Below are 18917 nucleotides of genomic sequence, written 5' to 3'. Positions count from 1 at the left end.
GTCCCACCTCTTAAATGGGGGAAGAGGTTCTCTGTCTAGACCCCTCTTTCTCTTCTCAGCTGCCATTCTCCTAGGGTGACCTCGCCAAAGCCCACTGCTACAATCACCACCAGTCACAACCCAAATCTTTTGCTCAAATCTCCTGCTGGATCCAAATCTTCTACCTGCCTCCACCTGGATGCCCACCTTTTGCTCAGCTTGTCCAAAATTAAGCTCAACAATCCTGTCAGCCTCCCCCCGCCCCCACCCCTCACAAGCCTGCTCCTTCTCCTGGGTATTCTCATCCATCCAGTCACCCAAGATAGAAACAGAGAAGGTATCCTTGGCCTCCCTTCTTTAACCCCAGCAAGCAGTCATTAGCAGTTTCTCTTTATTTTACCTTCTCTCCACCCTCCTAGCCCCCACCCTAATTCAGTACTTGCCCTGTCTACCTGGACCCAGGCAATCATTTCCTCATTGGCCTTTGCACCTCCAATGTATTCAAGCAACCAGAGTAATCCCGCTAAAACAAGAAATCTTACCATGGCCCTTGTCAGATCAGAATGCTTCAGTGGCTCCCTGTTGTCAAAAGGAGAAAGCCCAAACTCTCCAATTAGACAGACTTGGCACTGTGTGATCCGGTCCCGCCTTCTCCATCCCCTGCCTCTTATTTCATGCTTTGGCAAGCCTGAACTGTATGAGTTCATCCATGATGCGTTCCACTTCTGAAAACTCCTACTCATCCAGGCACCTCTCCTGGGAACCCCCCTGGATACTTCCATAAAGCTTCACACTTACACTCCCCGCCCCCAGCTGCTCCATGCTTTGCCTAGGTCCCAAGCGTATCTCTGACCCTCTTCTTAACACATATCATTTGAGTGCCTTTCTTACCTCTTTGATTGTATGCCCAAGAGCAGGCACCGTATCTTATTTAATTTCACTAATAACCGAAGATCAACAATGAAAAACACTAAGGAAATACAAGTTTTTACCAACAAATTAGGAAAAAAAGTTTAAGAATACCCAATGCTGATAAGGATACAATGGAACAGGCAGTATTATTCCATGGTAATGCGAATGTGAATTGGTATAAGCTTTTTGGAAAGTAATATGATAGTGAAAGAGATGGAGAGAGATGAAAGTTTCAAGAAAGGGTAAATGGCCTGTTTACCGGGGGTGCCAAAAAAATGTATGCACGTGACTTGTATTCATCTTTTGTTATCTATATTATTACAATTTTAATAGTTTTTCCTTTCTTAACATGTGTATACATTTTTATTTGGCATCCTCTGTATTTATTTATACAACATTTACTGAGTGTCTGCTTTGTGTCAGGTGTGGTGCTAGGTATTAAAAAATGAAGACAAATGTTTTTTCAAAAAAATTTTATTTTCTCCTCTACAGACTCTGTTTAGGTGAATTACATACTTATCTGTTGCATTTTTACTGGTAAGGTTTTGCGTGTTTTCTTTTACACATTATGGATCTGCAAATAGCTTACCCACTCTGCTTTTTGGTTCAGTTGGTGATATTGTTTGACTTGTAAATATTTAGTTTTGATGTAGTCAAATTGGTTGGTCTTTGCTTTTTTGATGCCATTTAGTTGCTTTTTAGCTTACTGGGCTCTCCCATTCAGACACTTGTTAAATATCCAATTCCTTTCCCCTGTTTGTTTGTTTTTTAAAGATTTTTTATTTATTTTTTAAACTTCATTGGGGAACAGTGTGTTTTTCCAGGACCCATCAGCTCCAAGTGAAGTTGTTGTCCTTCATCTTAGTTGTGGAGGGCGCAGCTCAGCTCCAAGTTCAGTCGCCGTTTTCAATCTAGTTGTGGGGGCACCGGCAGCTCAGCTCAAGTCGTTGTCTTCAATCTGGTTGCAGAGGGCGCAGCTCACCGGTCCATGTGGGAACTGAACTGGCAACCCTGTTGTTCAGAGTTTGCGCTCTAACCAACTAAGCCACCCGGCCGCCCCTCCCTCTGGTTTCTAATGGGCTCATAGCTCCTTATGATCTTTTAAAAGTTTTTAAATTTGGGTGTGTGTTCTGAGGTGAGGTGAGAAACAAATTATTATTTCCCTTTTAATGGTCAGAGCCCCAGTTTTGGACAAGCCTACTCCTCATGGTTCTCAGAGCTAAGCTATTCCTGGCTGATTATGGTGGCCTCGGGACCCCAGCCTTCTCAGAGAACATGCCACCTGGACAGGGAACCAGAAGACTTTGGGAAGGTGAGATTCCAGGCACAGTGACGATGAAATACAGGGAGGCATTTAAGAGGTGGGGGCAGAAAGCCTTTCTGAGCAGCGTGCGAAAAGATGGTCACTTACTTTGCCAATATGAATGGCTGAATACAGAAGCCACCAGTCCTGGCGGCTTCTGATTCTGCAAGGAAATGTTACTCAGGGATCACAGAGAGGGACAGCCCAACCCCACCCCTCACCTGCATCAACCTACCTGCACAGGCTCTGCCAGGATGTTTCATCATCAGCAGAAAAACCTCTCAGCCAGTTCCTGCCCAGTTCATCTTCCAGGGGTCTGCAGCCATCACCACGATTCATCCATGCTCCAAGACGTGGACTTGACCCAGATCCTAGGGTCACTATGACTTCTAATTACTGCCCTAGGCACCAGGGCATATGAGAGTGATGCTAGAGCTAGAAAGGAACTCAAGGATTATCTAGTCCAACCACCTCATTTTACAAATGGGGAAACTGAGGCCGTGTGTGTGTGTGTGTGTGTGTGTGTGTGTGTGTGTGTGTGAGATGACTCATGGCCATCTGTTGCTACAGGGAGGACACCAAACTGTAGAGCCTTTTGTGAGGTTCTTCTCACATATCTTCATGAGATACTAGTGTCTGTGGTATCTGTGTGTAAAATGTTAGTCTGGAGGCTGGGAAATATAGTCACTTCAGAGTTGCCAAGGGGAGACTTGGAAGGCAAACTCAATTCCACTACTTTTAGGAAAGACTGAGCCACCTAATTCCTTAGGGAGTCTATAGATTGATTGATTGGGCCATCTATCCATCCACCCTCCTGGCCTGCCCACCAGCAAGTTCGGCGCCAGGCTTGGTCAGGCAGGTACTGTGCCTGGTCAAGGGACAAAGACCAAGCCCCACTGTCAAGGGTTATGCATGGTCCTGATGGCCAACCTAAGAAGGGAGCACAGGTGACAAGGAACTGCTGAAGGGCTGTGTTTGTCTTCTGACCTCAGAGACCCGTCCAAGTCTGCCTTGACTCTTAAACTGAGGTTCTTGATAGTTCTGCACCCAAGGGATTTAAAGTTTATTCTTTAACACAAAAAAATCCTTTGACTAAACACTTGCTTGTTGTAACACACTGTCTTTCCACCAATGTCTTTAAGACTGAAATAACGGGGTAAAGTTCACTGATGTTTCCCAGAAGATGGCTTTGGAAATGTTAGACTTCCTGGTCTAGCTCCCTCCTTGGAGTATAGAGGGGGCAAACAGGCCTGGAGAAGGGACAGCCGAGTGAGGTCACATGGGAAGTGGGTGGGGGTCAGGCCCAGGGCCTCAGCTCCCTGTCTCCCCTCTCCACCTGGGTGGGGGCGGTGGGCGGTGAGGGCTGCCACTATCAGTGTGGGGCAGGGAACTGGCAGAGGATTTAGCTTTGGAAGAAGTGGTGAGATACCCACGTGCAGACTTTGCACAAACTGCCCAGCAAAAGAGGTGAGAGGCCAGAACCACTCAAAGGACTCGTCTTTGGAGAAGGGTCATGTGCAACTCGTATCTGATATAGTACTCAACATGTCCCTCTACACTGGGTCATCGTGAAGAAAAGGATGGACAAGCAATGATTTCTCTCGAAGAGGGAGAAAAAACAATCCACAGGTCCTGGGCAAGCTGGTGGCCAAGCAGAGGCGCTAAGCCAGGATTCTGGCCTCTCAGGAGAGTTGTGTTTTGGTGTTCCTCTCCCTCTCAGGATGCTGTCATTTCGAGGCTTGTAAAAACTAAGGAAATGCATGCTGAGGTGCTGACTTACGGCCTTCCAAACAATCTCTCTCCCTAACTCCACTCTAGCCTGGGCGATATGGCATTGTAATTATCTGCCTCCAGGACTGTCTCGGTGCCTTCCCGCCTGCTGAGCTGAGCCACTCAAGGAAGGCCTGGCCTTATTCTGCATCAGGTTCTCACAGCTTGGCACAGGGCCTGCCCATGGTCCTTGCATGAGTGGGACAGTTAGATGATCAGATCGCATCTCTATGAGGCCTGAGCCCAATAAGACGAGTGGCGGGGAGCCACAGAAGAGAGGAAATAACATTTGTCAACACTTCACCTCGAGCCAGGTTATGGTAGGTGTTATGATCTCCATGTTACAGGTGAGGAAACCGAGGCTCAGGGAGGTACAGTGACAAAGGCGAGGGCATAGAGCCTGGGGCTCCCAGAAGCCTCTCCTCTCAAGGTTCGTCAGTCCTAAACTGTTCCCCAAGTTCGCCTCTACCCACTGTTGAGTCCTGACTGCCCAAAGGGGACCCGAGGACTTTTGTCCGAAGCCTCCAGCTGCTGCTCAGCCGGCTTCCCCCGTTCACCCTGAGCCCGCTCTATAATCAAAGTTTTTCTCAAGACTCAGAATTCTCCCTCCAAAGCCTGGCAGACCAAACTCTGCCTCTCCTCTGGATTTCAGGAAGATGCTGGGGTGGGAGAGTGCTGGGCTGAGACCAAATGCACCCCACAATCAGGGTCGGCTTCCATCACTTGCGGAGACAGGCGCTTCTTAGCTCTTCCCGCTTTTCCGAGCAATGACCCTTTCACGGGGGTGAGGGCTGGCTGAGCTCTGTGCTGGATGCCAGGAGACTGGGTTCTGGCTCTGCCAGCCGAGTGGACACAGGTGACAACCCTTCTCCGCCCTCCTTTACTGCAGCTGTTCAGTGGGAGTCAGCTTTCCTTCTGTCATCGTCCTCGGTCCTCCTCCCCTCCCCTGCCTGCCCCGCCTCACCCGCCACTGCTTCTTAGAGCGACTTCTCCTCATTCCAAACGATCTAGACGGGCAATGGCCTTCTCGAGAGCCCTGCCGCTTTCACTGCTCAAAGGCTATCCTGTTCCCTACTGAAAGCATCCCACCTTGAATGTTGTTCTGATTGGGTCACCCCGTGCCCCCATTCCTTGTTTGTGATGGTTCCAGTCAGCTGGAAACTGAAGAGTTCTCGGGGCTGCGTTTTGGGGTCTGCCACCACGTCAGCCTTAGACCCTCTCTGTATCTCCCAACACAGTCTTTAGCTTTAAACAGACTGAGCCCTGTCCCCAAAAGCCTTTCTGCGTTCTGATTCTAGGGTAACCAGGTATTAGTGGTCCTTCATTTTACTTTCAGCCCAGTATCTTTATCTATCGGGTTGTCGGAAAAGTCATGACGCATTTTTGCCACAAAAAACATAGAAAAAATACATCATGACTTTTCCGACAACCCAATTTAAGCACAGAGATACTTGATTAGATGGTGGGAAATACCATCTCCTTTATTATTTCACTGCTCAAACATTTATACTTGTCCTCAGGTCTCGGCCTGAAGATCAACCCAGCCTAGTGTCAGATCCCGAGGGTCCTCATATAGCACCTGAGACAATCCATAGTTTTACACACACACACACACACACACACACACACACACACAACCAGGGGTGCCAAAAAATGTATACACATGACTTGTATTCATCTTTTGTTATCGGTATATATTATTACAATTTTAATAGTTTCTTCCTTTCTTAAAATGTGTATACATTTTTTGGGCATCCTCTGTATATGTAATTATCTACCCAATGTCATCCCCTTTCTCATTAGTCTGGATGACCCTCTGTTGGTGTGGACTGTTCACCTTGTCCACCATGTGGCCTCAAAGCCTGATCCTGCATGGCATTCTGACAAGGACCCAATGATTAGATAATAATTCAGGCCCCCTTGGGAGATAGGAGGACCCTAGTCACTAAGGAAGTCTGCCTAGTACTAACACCAGCACTCAACAGAGGGCTGATTAAAGTACTCTAGGTAAGCGATCTCCAAGGAGAGGGATGAAGTCCAGGAAGGCTTCCTGACAGAGGCATGTCTGGGCTCACATGGTACGCAGACTAAAGCCTAAACTATACGGAGGCTGTCCTGCGAGGGTACTGCCGCCCTCCCAGAGCTCAGTCACCCTCCTCAAGTATATCCAGGAGGACGCTAAGATCCTAGGGGAAAGAGTTCCCAGTCGATGAGGAAGACCACATTTTACCGATAAGGAAACTGAGGCTCAGAGCAGGGCACAGACCAGTTCCTAAAGAAGCCCAGAGCTAGGCCTCACGAGGTCTTGCAGTTAACAGGTACCTCGTGAGGAACCATGTCACACGTAAACCAGCAGGATTACAGAGCATGGCTTTCTAAGGTCTGGTGCCCCTGCTCTTTTCCAGGAGATGTATCTACTTTTCATTTTCTTAAAAGGTGTTTCAGGAAGCGGGACAGGGTGCTGCCGGTGCTTCCTTGGCACTGTTGGGCAAACGGAATGCTGCTTTGGCAGTCACCTTGGGAGGGGGTGGGTTGCAGGCTCCCTGCTGGAAAGGGTCAGAGATCTTTCAGAGGGAGGCCTGTTTGGGACTCTTAAGCAAGGCTTGACCTAAGACAGAAAGCTGCTTTCTGAGGGAGAGCAAAATATGCAACAATCTTGGCTTCATTTATCATCCAGGTGTCTCCACAGGAGAGTGGGGCCACAAAAGCCTTTTTTGTTTGTTTGTTTTGTTTTTGGAATTTGCAATTGTCTGTTTTCTTAAGTCTTCTCATTAGGCTAGAATCATGTGGTCCTGGACCGTCTGGCCTAGGTCTTACCCCTGAGATCCCCAGCAAGCAGCGTTCAGTGTTTGCTGAACAAACCATCCTTTCCACGTGCATAATTCTTCAGCTTGTTAAGACTCTGCTGAACCAAGAAATAGCTCCAGAAACCCAGAAAAGAATTCAGAGATAAAAGCACTAGAGAATCAGATAGGAAAAACACTCAGCAGATACAATCCATAACAGTTTGGTTCCTTGAAAATACTTTTAACAATAGACAAATCTTTGGCAAGTTTTGACCAAGAAAAGAGAAAGCACTGATAAGCAACGCTAGGAGTGCAACAAATGAAAAAACTGACAATGGGGAGATTTAAAAGGACAGGAGAAAACTACATACAACTTTACAGCAAGAAATTAAAAATAATCTAGGTAGAACAGGTGCGCTTCTATGAAATAACCAAAGCCCTTTCACAACTGTTATTTCAATAAGCCCTCACCACAGCCCTGTGCCTTGGATAGAGCTCGTTATATTTTCTAGAAGGAGGTTGAGAGGTGGACACGCAGCACAGGACACTGACAAGCTCCCCTGCTTTGTCTCAGAGGTCACGGCCACAGGAGCACGTGCATGTCGACGACACTGAACTGCACCACTGTCGTGCTTGCAGCCATTGCCTTGCGCCCCCACGTTGGATGGCCAGTCCTATTTATTTTTCCACTTGGAATGCCATAAGGGGTTTCACTTTATTTTTACTTCAAAAGCAGCACCATAAAAATCCTTGATGATTAGAGCTCCAGCTGTCTTAAGTTGTTTGTCAAGGGATCGGTTACTCAAATCTCCTCTGGAGGGAAACGGTTTTGGGCGAGAAGCCATGGGAGCTGAGAAACGCAAATGTCTCATCTCTGAAAACTTTCAGACTCCCTCCTGTGTGCCGCCTGGCCTGCCCCCTTGCTCCCCCTTCCCAAACCCCACCATCTGCTCTCCAGAGAGCAGATCAAATTTTCTGGTTAAGGTACTCTGGCGCCAAGGACTCAGCCCCTCCATGCTACCTCCTGCACCCCACCAACTTAGAAATCCAACACCACGACCCAAATGGACTGCAGCCACGTAAAACCACAAAGTAAAGTTTATAAAGCTTTATTAAACATTTCAAACAGCTGTGCAACGAACACACCAGAAATAAAAGCTCCGGAGTAGCTGTCCAAATGTTCCACAAGTGTGGCCTCACGGTCCCATTCCCTAGGTGGACTGCCTCCAGTGGTGTCCTCTGCCTGGCCCACTTTCCTCCCGGCTCAGGCAAGAGAAAGATGGATGGTCTAGACCGGAAGGACAACCATGCTGATCCCCAGTGGGCAGGGGCCAGGAGAAAGTCTTGTGTGCCAACACTTGTTATGGAAGCACAGAAAAGAGTGACAGTCACAAAGTCTTCCTGTGTATTCTTCACAACACACAGTCTCTATGTGCAGAACTGAAGGAGCTCCCGGCACGAGGACGATGGCCACTGCGCCCCTCTGTCTCGTCTGAGCCACCTCGGAATCCAGTGTGCTGGTCACTCTGCAATCCCCATGCTAAAGAAAAACTGTAGCGGCACCTACGATAGCTAGCTACTGCTAAACCTCAAAATCGGAACACATTCGATAAAGTTTCTTGGAAAGGAATATACACACGTATTTGTACACATACACACACACACGTACGGCACACTGAAAATATCCAAAACGCCTATCAAGGGGCTCATCATGGCTGTTATGAAACACACAGGTACTCTCCCATTCACTCGGCTGGGGACTGCTAGATCTACGTGAACACACCACACCTCAATCCTGCAGAGCATGCACAGGAGACACAATGAGGCCTCCCTCCTCGGAACAGCTGAGGAAGGCAGGAGGGAGGGCAGAGGAAGTGAGCCTGAGCATGAGCCCAGACACCCAGGTGAAAGAGCAACATGGATCTGTTACTTCTTTTTTAAAAATGACGTGGAAAAAATACTGGAGATTTGTGAACAAACAGTCAAGGCATGTTTCCGTCTAGCCTGCTGACCAAGGAAAGGAAGATGAAAAAGCGAGGCTCTCGGGCGTCAGCAATCTCTTTAAATTCGAGATAAGTGCAAAAACAAGCCCTGTCTTGGACAGGTGCTTCCCCCAAAAGGAAAGGGGTAGAAGAGAACTAAAGGGACATCAGGAGAGGGACTGAGGAGTTGGGGACATTCTGGGAAGGGAGGACACCCTGACAAGGAAGGGTCATGGAGGTGACAATGAGACTGGCATTTTATCTGCCCAGGTCATGCTGGGGTGGTGGACCAGGATGGGTGCAGACTCCTCGCAGGAATGAAGCGAGGGGGTGGCCATCCTGCCAGCTGGGACCAAGATGGGGACAGAACACACACAACCACAAGACCACCCACGACTATAGGACTCTACAATAAAAGCACCGGTCAGTGCTATTATTCACATTATAAGGATAAAACATCACAGGCCAAAAAGGCGCCGTCAGGAATGTGGCACCCGCGGGCTGCGGGATTTGAAACTCCAATGCTTTATGACCTATGTCAATGCCTCCCCTCCCGTCTTCTGCTTCCTTGGAAAGCTAACTGGGCGGGCTGTTAGGTGCCCACAATGCTGGGGTCATGCGCTGATTCCGGAAGCGGGGAATCGGAGCAGTGGTACAGGAAACAGTTTCCCCAGCAGCTATAGCAGATGAGGAACAGGGCTGCCAGGAAAACCAAGGCACAAATTGTGCAAGGCTTCCGCTCCAGAAGGAAGCTGAGCAGGTAGAAGCCCATGAACATGGAGTGGCTGAACCACAGAGCGGGGTTGAGGGGCTTGGGGATGAGGAGGACGGGCAGCAGCCACTGGAGGCAATACATGATCTCTGCCAGGCAGGGCCTTCGCCAAGGCCGCCGGGCACCGCTGCAGGAACCGACCTAATGGGAGTCAGCAGGCGTGGGCAGCTGCCCTCTGCTTTCTTCAGCCCTCACTCTGCAGGAGCTGAGCCGCTGTGCTCTCTGGCTGTCAGCCCGGGATCACCAAGGCAGCAGGGATCCTGAAGAGAAAAGTCAACACAACAAACAGACAAAAAACAGACAGACAGACAAAAAAAAAAAAAAACAAACCAAAAAAAAAAACAGGAACAGAATGTATACTTATTTGGGAAAATGGATCATGGTTAACAACAGCAAATGTGAATGCCCTTTCCTCCCTCCCCACCCATGGACATCTACTCTGCTCCAAGTCACCGTTTCAAGAAGCCTCCTGGGGGGTCTCCCCTGGGCTTCTCAGGGGCTCCACCAGAGGGCTCTTCTGGCAGGTCCAGCCCAGTGGACTGGCTTTGCCTGGGCCCTGCCCAGCAGAGATCATGTATTGCCTCCTGGGGCTGCGGCCCGTCCTCAAGGGGTCCAGACCTCACAATACCGCCCTGTGGTTGCCCCTGTACAGCCACAGGCTCCGTACTGTGGCCCCACAGGATGAGGACAGGGCAGGGTTCTGCCTCACAGCAGGTGCTCAGAGGCGAGTAAAGCAGCGGCGCACTGCCGGCCAGAGATCACAAGCAATGAACGGATCCTCACAAGCCACAGCAGCAGGACCACCACCAAATATTCTGTTTTAAGATGGCAGCCTGGGATGAGCTTGCCTTTTTCAAATAGCCTGGCGTCATTTTATCAAAACCAGCCAACTTCTTCGAAAGTCGATGTAGGGAAAAAAAAAAAATCACCATGCTACTTCGACCAAACTGACCTCGCTTGGATCACTTATACTCCATCTGCTGTTGGCACTGGATAGAACTTGACCTCTGCGAGCTTTTAATTAAAATTAATTTTCTATCCACATAGGGGCAAATGCCAGTTGGTCCCTGTACCAGGCAGCTCGCTGGAGAGAGGTGCTCTCCAGCGGAGGGCCACCGGTGCACTGGTACCTCACTCGCAGACCGCGTTCAGATCTTCCCGCTGTGCGTGGAAACGGAGCTGCGGCAGCCACAACCCTTTTGTGGCGGTAGCAAAACCCCACTCCAGCCGCCCAGCGCAACGGGTACAAAGAACCTCGCTGGCTGAGGAAGACCTAGCAGGGCCTGGGGGGAGGGGTGCAGAAGACAGAGGTTGAAATGACCTGTCCAGCGGCAAACTATCCCAGAGCTCATTCCAAACACCTCTCGGGAGAGCTACCCGATCCCTTCCGTGCACACAAAGGCTCCAGTCCCTCCCGCACCCCTCCTACAGACAGGGTAGATACCCGGTGACTACCGCTTTCCCGCCTAGTTTACTACCCTGGCTAGGATCCCTATAATTGCCACCGCCGTAGATCTAGCAAGCGTAAGGAGTGGGACTCAAGTAATCAGGGAAAGGTGAGGCGCTCAGCGGCTCTCTTGAAGCAGGGGGCGTGGGCTCACAACACCCCCCGAATACTAGAAAAAGAGTGTTGAGCACGGGTTTGTGAAGCCAAGGCTCCTGGAAAGGGCATTTTTTCTTGCTCCGCGGGGCAGATGATCCCGCTCTACGTTAGGTTCCCATCCGTACCCAAGGTGGGTTGTTGTGGTGTGGCGCTGTACACTAGGCTCCAAGGGAGGGGCTTCCCACCAAGAGGCGTGCAGCCCCTACCCTCGCCTTAGCGCTACGCTACTCAGAGTTGCAGTTCCCCTCCATTTTACACTAAAATTTAAAAGCAGGCACGGAAGAATCTTCTGGAAAGGGGCTAAGATGAAACGCAGGAGGCGGGGGTCGGTGTGGAAAGAGCAGATGGATTATTTTTTCCTCTCCTGGCGAATGAGGAGCGCCCCTGGCTACCCCTCCTCATGGACCCCCCCCCAACGGCGCATGCGCAATGGAGTGGTAGGTGGATACTTAAGGCGCGGCAACCGCGGTTGCGGCAGTGCGCCCAACAGCGGACTCCGAGAGACTAGCGGACCTCGGCGAACCCGCGGCCTTCGGCAGCACTCGCTCTCAACCACCTGCCCAGCATTCTCGGAACCATGGCGGCAGTGGCGGCAGCCTCGGCTGAACTCCTCATCATCGGCTGGTACATTTTCCGCGTGCTGCTGCAGGTAAGTGTGCCCGGGTTCCGGGTGGGAGAGGGGTCCTGATGCGCGCCCCTGAACCGGCAAGCCCACGTTGCAATTGCCATCTCCCCTACCTGTCCTATCTTGATTGCCGCGATCCCTGCCTACCCGAGTGCCGCGGCCAGCACCACGCGCCCCCACCCGCTCCCTGCGCCCTCCTCCTAGCGCAGACCCTTCTCAGTGCGCCCGCGCCCGGCCGGGAACAAAGAGTTGGGGCGCGGCGGGCGCCAGCCGCCGACGAACGCCGAGGCTCTTAGCGACCAACGTGGTAAGAAAAAACCGCTACACCCAGACTCGACCCCAGGAGGGAGGTGGGGCACTTCAGTTTTGCGAAAAGAGACTTTACAGCTCGCAGAGCGAAAATTTTCCGCCTTAAAAAACTGCGCATTGCGGGGAAATTTTCTTTAAAAAAACCCAAAAAACAACACACACACACACACACACACACACACACAGCGCTTGCGGGGGTGGGACGAAAAATAAGTTAGAAAAATCACTTCTTAGAAAAACACAAATAAAAAGCACTTTGAAAAAAGAATCCTCCCAAACCCAACCCTCAACCAATTAGAAAAAAAGTAATTCGCGGGAAAAAACGAATTCAAGAAAATGCGCATTGCAGGAAAAATAAATCAGACAAAAGCACTTGGCAGAAAAAAATGCATTAGGTAAAAGCGCATTGCAGAAAAAAATTAAACAAAGCTAACAAAAATGAATCAGATAAAAGCGCTTTGAGGAAACCAATTGGAGGAAAAGGCTCTTCACAGGAAAAATGGAAGAGAAAAAAAGCGCTTCCAAAAAAACCAATTAGCTTTATTTAAAAAAAAAAGAGGCAAAATGCTTGTGTAAAAAGAAAGGCACCAAAAGAAAGCGTTTTCCTTAAAATCATTTTCCCTAAAAGCACCCTTTGCAGGAAGAATTCCCTGCTAAAGGAATCCTTTGCCAAAGGAATCGCATATTTCCTTCAAGGTGTTCCTGGAATGCTGCATTTACTGGGTAGGATTCGCTTTTCGAAATCCTCCAGGGACCCAGCCCATTGCAAGAAGTGAGGTATACCTAAGTTGTGGGTCCAATCAGCTTTCCGCCATGCAGCCTTCCGCACAGTTGGAAAAGCTCCAGCTGCCCTGACTCGTGGACGAGCTGCGCCCGTGCCCGCCTCCTAGTTGGACAGGCGGGCGGGGCAGGGGGTGGGGCAGGGGTGGGCACAGGCACAGGCACAGGCACAGGCACAGCAGCGCTGCAGATAGGCTGCGGGTGCCCGCCTCTAAGGGCAGGTCCTGGGTCTCTCACTACAGGTGTTCAGGTACTCCCTGCAGAAGCTGGCATACACCGTGTCGAGGACCGGGCGGCAGGTGTTGGGAGAGCGCCGGCGAGCCCCCAACTGAGGCCCCAGCCCCCAGCCCTGGGCGGCCTTGTCACCAGGTGCTCCTGTGCATCTCGCCCAGCACAGGAGCCAGTGCCGCGCAGGAATGGGGGGTCCCCTGTGCTCTCTCGCCAGAGGAGCACTTGCCAAGGTCAGTGAGGGGCTGGTAGGCCCCCGGAGAAGCAGCACCGGCAATGAAGACAATACCAGATCCTTTCCCAGCCCCTTTGCACCCCTCCCACTGCGTGGTAGGGTGGGGGGTGGGGGGTGCGGGGAGCAGACCTCTGAGATTTGGGCATAGGCATTCTGATCTGGACCAAGTCGGGACAGGGACATCTCAGCCCCACAGCCACGGCCATGCCAGCGGGACCCACCACAGAGATGAAGACAACCATACCAGCCAGCAGAATGGACATTCCATCATCACCAGCCAGTAGCCCTGAATCTCCGAACAGCAGACAAGGCACCAACTTCGTGCCTCTGTGGCGGGACTGGAGGGCGTTGGTGAAGGAGGAGGAGGGTTAAGAAATAGAGGGGGGCCCTCTCAGGGTCCCTTGCCACCGCACGCACGTGCATTCCAGCCTTGCTGCCTTTGCTCCCTCAATTCCCCCTTCCCCCTCACTGCCCCCCAAGCACACCCCACCTGAAAGAAATGTGTCACTCAATTCGGAACTATTCAACAAGTAGACGAATCCCATCTTTACCAAAACACCTTCTCTGAGCCCCCAGCCCCTCACTGATCTTGCTTTTCCCTGGTCTCACGCAATTGTGGTCAATATTGTGGTAATCGCTAATTGTACTGATTGTATAAGTGTGCATTATTAGTTGTGTTTCCCCAGCTAGATTGTAAGCTCCTGGAGGACAGGGACCACCTCTACAAAAAATAAAAAACCAGTACCCCCCCTGTCTCGCAGTGTCCCAGGACCCTGTGGGGCGGTGGAGGCACACCAAAAAGTTGTCTCTTGTAACTTCTTTTGCGGCTTCAACACATACTTCTAAGACTGGGCCAATGTACCCATTGTGGAATGGGCACACTACTTGGAAGAGGGAGATGGAGGGGGAGGCAACAAAATGGCAATAAACTGGGACCCCCACACACCCAGTTCCACCTCAACTTAACACTGTCCTGAGACAAAGGACCACATCCCCTTCCCCAAAGAGAAAGGTCTTCACCTGTGGTCTCAGAAATGAGAGACCACTTCCCCTTCCTGAGAGGTGGGTGCCTTCATTTGTTCTGGGATAAGGGGCCTTGGCAGATAATCACTGGGAAAGATGGGAGGAGGGGAATGGTGGGAGTAGCCCTCAAAATGGGGTATTAGGTGGCCAAGGGGGGTTATCAGGACTTGAGTACATACAGCCTTATCACGATCCAGAAGCTCCAAGGACATGAACACTGGGCAGGGTGGGCGCTGACTTGACAGTAAGGGATAAGCAGTGTGCTGTGGTGCCTCCCCCGCCCAGCTCATCCCTCCAGGCCCTAGAACCTCCACCAGGACCATTACAGGGCATCCTGTCCTACCTGGCCTTGCCACTCTCCAGGGTCTCTTCCCACACCCCCAGGAATCTCTCTCCATTACTTACTCTCCCCATTACTGGGTTCTTGTTTCTCCCCCACCATTAGCCTCCATATTCTTAGGGGTTCTTACCAGGTCCCAGGCCCTGGGCCCTCCCCTGCCATCATGTCAGGGGGGCTGGCCGCTCAGCTCAATGCGACTTCTCTCTCCACTCTCCCACTCCTCACAGAGTCAGGGCTCCTTTTACATGGGGTCAGCTGACTGCCTCACCAAATGGTCCTGCCGCCTGTTCAGCCTTGTCTGTGGCTTTATGTGTCCCTGTCACTATACACCTGTTCCCGGGTCAATGCCGAGGGAGGGAGTTGGAAGGCCATAAATCTGCCACTTTTTCAAATCCCTTAGTCACAGTTGTCACACACGCTTCTGGAGCACAAAGCACCTCACTGCCTTGAAGCTAATGTTTCCCTCCCCTAAGCAAGCCCCTTGCGTTCCTCAACCCAGCCACCAGCACCTCTAGAGGCACCTATAACTTCAGTTCAGCATCAGAGAATTATGGCAGTGGCAGGTTCTGGTATTGGCTTGCCATCGATCAGCCCAGGGAACCTGGACAGGTCACTTCCTACCACTCACCGTAAGTTCCCCTCTGCAACGGGCTGCTAAGAGCCCAGTGAACCCTAACATACCAGAAACATTCTGCCATCAAAGTGGCAATCAGGACTCGTAGGACTGGGGTGGGGATGTACAATCTGAGACTCCATCTTCCTTAGGCTGAGAGGCTCCAGCTTCTACCATAGCCTGAAGGTGAGGCAGGCCTCTTCTTGCCTGGGGTGACTCATCAGCAGGCAATGCCCATACCTCCCTTCGGAAGCCCAGCTCTCGGCAGGCCTCAAGTCGGGGAGCCTCCGTGGTTTCCCACATTAAACTCCCAGAACCATGTACATATTTCAACATGTGTTCTCAATGAAGGCTGCCCCTCCCCTCAGAGCCTTCGAGGGATGTGCCCAGGGCCCCACTGCCCCAGATGCGCTAACCTCAGCTCAGTTATAAAGTAGCTGGTTCAGGGAGACAAGCTGCAGCAGAAGGGAAGGATCGGGCTGCTCTGTACACAGCAGGCCCCCCTTAGCCTTCTGTGCCTTCTTTAAAAGGCGGGAGGCTGCTGGCAGCCCCAGGGCTTTCCAGATGATCTTGGCAAAGCCCATCTGTGGGTCTTCCTCCATCCATCCATCAGCAGGGTTTGGAGCATGTTGCGGTGAGATGACAGATTTCTAGGCAAGGGCTACCCTGGTGGCCTGCGCCCGCATGGGTGGGCTTGAGTGTGCAATGTCCACTTCCCCCAGCCCCAAACCCTCATGTTTTGGCAGCAAACACAACCCAACAGAGGAGACGGAAGGAATTCGTTCACTTTCTATTCCTGTGTGATGCCTAGAAGTCTGGTCCAAATACATAGTTTATAACATTTTTTCCAGAAGTGATACCATTAAAACATTTTATTCTGATAGAGAGCAATGGGAGTTGAAAATGACTAGTTTTATTGCAAAGCCCTTAGTTCACAGGGCTAAATGTCCACAGGCCTCGCTTTTCCCTAAAGAAGTTCTATCACCCCCATAAGCCTTGGCCCCCAAAAGGCCAAGGACAGAGCAGATGAGTTGTGAGGGCACTGGGATGGTTGTGTGGGGACTGCAGCAACAGGCGGGACTGTCCCAAGAAGGATGTTAGTTTCTTAGCCTAACCAGTTGAAGTTAAGCCCCAGGGGAGCTCAGGTACAATGACTTTCAGAGGTGTGGGGTGCTATATGACACAGTTAGCTCTATCTGTGGAGTATTTGGGTTGTGATTGAAGGAAGGGGCAGAAAGGACAAGGTTCTTGAGTTTCGGCTGCGGGACAGCAATAGTTTATTACACGTGGGCTTGGATGAGGGAGATGGTTTGCTGTGAGACGTTTGCTAGGCATCTATTTTCAAACTTACCTACTCAGGAGCCAGCACCCTAAAGTGAGAGTCTGAATTTGCAGTTAGTATTACCCCCCGAGATTTAAACGTGCATGAGCACGTGCACACGCAAATGCAAACACACACACACACACACACACACACACACACACACACAATTAGTCTAATTACATTCTCTTTTTCCCTGGTGACATCTTACCTCCTCTATATTCCCCAGAGACAATGTCACTTCTTTTCTGGGAAAGATCCTGTTCACCGTCCCTTCACCCCCTTCTCCCACGGGGTCCCTACCCCAGCAGAACCCGATTCCTGAACATTCCCAGGACAGGAAGTCAGAGAGGCAGGCAGCACATGGTCCCTGGCATATCCCACAGCGACAGGTTTGAATGGAATACATATGTTTCAAACACAAGAGAACAACAACAAAAAGATGGCCAAACCCAGACTTCCAGATACTTCTTTGAAACAACATATTACAGATAAAAGGTTACTCTGTTTTTGGCAGCAATTCGAACAAGACCAACTTCAGATATGGAATGGATCTGGTCACTGGAAAGTGACCCCAGGGCTCTGAATCTTTTTAACAGATTTGCTTGACATGAATTAGGCTGATTTAAAACAAACAAACAAACAAACAAACAAGATCTAACACTTGGCAAGAGCACTTAAACTGGAACTTTTTTTTTTTTTTTTGTCCTGGCTTTGGTGTTCCCGTCCAGAAGACTGAGGGGATGGATGGACCATGTCAGGCAGGGCAAACAGAAGCTGTCCCCAACACACCAGTTCCCTGAAAGGGATAAAACACGATCCAAAGCTATAAACAAGAAAGACCATTTCTTTCCTAGGACAGACCTCAGCCTGTTCCAATATTTCGTGTTGAAAAGGAACACGGAGTCCTGGGAGGAAATTAAAGAAGGTTCGGAAGGGGGGAAAGAAAAAGCAACTGTCCCCCATCCCCCATTCTTCTTTCCAGGCCATTAGTGTGCCAGCCATTCCATTCCTCAGCTGCCCTTGAGGGCCACTCCCCATGTATATTAAAAGAAAGGGAACGGGCGTCCAGACTTGATGTAAAGTTAGACAGAGTAAGAAGCACCCGAGACTCAAAGCAGAGCGTCGATCTATCACCCCAGACACCAAAGCGAGGGTCTGGGGGCAGGGGACCTTTCTCTCCTCTGCCCCACGCTCATTCTGATGTAAAAAAAAAAGCAACCGAAGTGGCGGGGATAGAGGGACAGGCCTCTCAGAAGCTGGGTCCCCTGCCATGGGCCTCGGGCTGAAGAGAGGATGGTCGCGCCCCCAACCCCGTGCTCCCCAGCTCTCTGCCTGCTCCATCCCGGGAGCAGACCGGCGAGCGCTGACCTTGGAGGCCAGAACGAGGAAGCCAGGAATTCCGTGACCCGCCCTCGGGGCGGGAAGGGACCCCCAAGGCCCAGGCCGCGGCCCACACAGGGCAATCACGTGACAACGAACAGAGGTGGCCCCGAGGGTGCGCGGAAGAAAAACCCCAAGGAGGGACCGGGAGACGACTAAGGTGACCCCAAAGGGACAACATGGCGGCGCGGACGCATTGAGGGCCTCTCATCCCCTCCCTCAAGATGCCGACACCACGGTACCTGCGAGACCAGCCATGGCGCCGCCGCCACCGCCGCCTTCGCTGTCGCAACCTGCCTCCAACTCAGCTCGCCACGGACGCCGCAGGAAGCAGGGGAGACGCCCCCTTCGTCTTCTAGTCCAGCCGGCCGAGGACCCCGTCTGGGATTGATCTATCTACAGAAGACGCCTGATCGTGCGACCCAAATGGCGGTCGCTCTCGCCCGATAGCCCCTCGATATCCGCCCCCACAGGACCCTTCGAATGCATTCTGCGTACGTGTGCGGAACTCTGGACGCTCCGAAGTCTTCAAGCCCGAAGACTTTCTAATCAGGCGCAGCCTGGGCAGTCCCAAATCACGGGCCCAAGGCCCCCTCATGCATATGCAGCAGATTGTGATCTTTATTCATTGAGCGCGGAGGGTGCGTACCTTAGCCTGTCGTCAGTCGGCTCCTGTCCCCTGTGGTCCGCGTGGACGACCAGTGTACGCCGGGAAAACCTCGGCTCAAAGTCCGGTCCCTCCCTGGCCCTTTCACCAGGAGGTCAAAGCTGGAGCTGAAGAATCTGGGCTCAGGACTTAGCACCTGACTTGGGGTCAGGACCTGACTCCTCCCTGCGCCCTATATCTTGGGCAAGCCGCTTGCGTACCCCGACTCTCAAGCTCCCCCACGTCTGATGAAATGCCTACCTCACAGGGTTGTTATGGGGATTGAATGAGTCCACGTCGTCTTTCA

General features: G+C 51.3%; 2 protein-coding genes across 6 annotated transcripts; one reads left to right on the top strand and one right to left on the bottom strand.

Annotated features, from left to right (window-relative positions):
* Nucleotides 1–7843: 7843 nt before the first annotated feature.
* Nucleotides 7844–18451, bottom strand: BLCAP (BLCAP apoptosis inducing factor). 2 transcript variants are annotated; one of them, XM_019625087.1, is made up of 2 exons: nucleotides 18207–18451; nucleotides 7844–9764 (listed from the first exon to the last, which is right to left on the bottom strand). In XM_019625087.1, the coding sequence occupies exon 2, from the start codon at nucleotides 9586–9588 to the stop codon at nucleotides 9325–9327; it is 264 nt and encodes an 87-aa protein (XP_019480632.1). In that variant the 5' UTR covers nucleotides 9589–9764; nucleotides 18207–18451; the 3' UTR covers nucleotides 7844–9324. The 2 variants fall into 2 exon arrangements, with proteins under 2 accessions (XP_019480632.1, XP_019480633.1); XM_019625088.1 differs by lacking the exon at nucleotides 18207–18451 and adding an exon at nucleotides 14778–15499.
* On the top strand, nucleotides 11538–14085 carry NNAT (neuronatin). Of its 4 annotated transcripts, none has more exons than XM_019625084.1 (3): nucleotides 11538–11756; nucleotides 12738–12818; nucleotides 13064–14085. In XM_019625084.1, the coding sequence occupies exons 1-3, from the start codon at nucleotides 11685–11687 to the stop codon at nucleotides 13151–13153; spliced, it is 243 nt and encodes an 80-aa protein (XP_019480629.1). In that variant the 5' UTR covers nucleotides 11538–11684; the 3' UTR covers nucleotides 13154–14085. The 4 variants fall into 4 exon arrangements, with proteins under 4 accessions (XP_019480629.1, XP_019480628.1, XP_019480631.1 ...); XM_019625083.1 differs by lacking the exon at nucleotides 12738–12818 and adding an exon at nucleotides 11937–12039 and having other exon boundaries at nucleotides 11554–11756; nucleotides 13064–13652; XM_019625086.1 differs by having other exon boundaries at nucleotides 11555–11756; nucleotides 12738–12813; nucleotides 13064–13652.
* Nucleotides 18452–18917: the final 466 nt, after the last annotated feature.

This window comes from Hipposideros armiger, unplaced genomic scaffold (genome assembly GCF_001890085.2).
Source record: "Hipposideros armiger isolate ML-2016 unplaced genomic scaffold, ASM189008v1 scaffold_613, whole genome shotgun sequence".
Classification (NCBI taxonomy): domain Eukaryota; kingdom Metazoa; phylum Chordata; class Mammalia; order Chiroptera; family Hipposideridae; genus Hipposideros; species Hipposideros armiger.
This window is presented reverse-complemented; position numbering and strand designations above follow the sequence as displayed.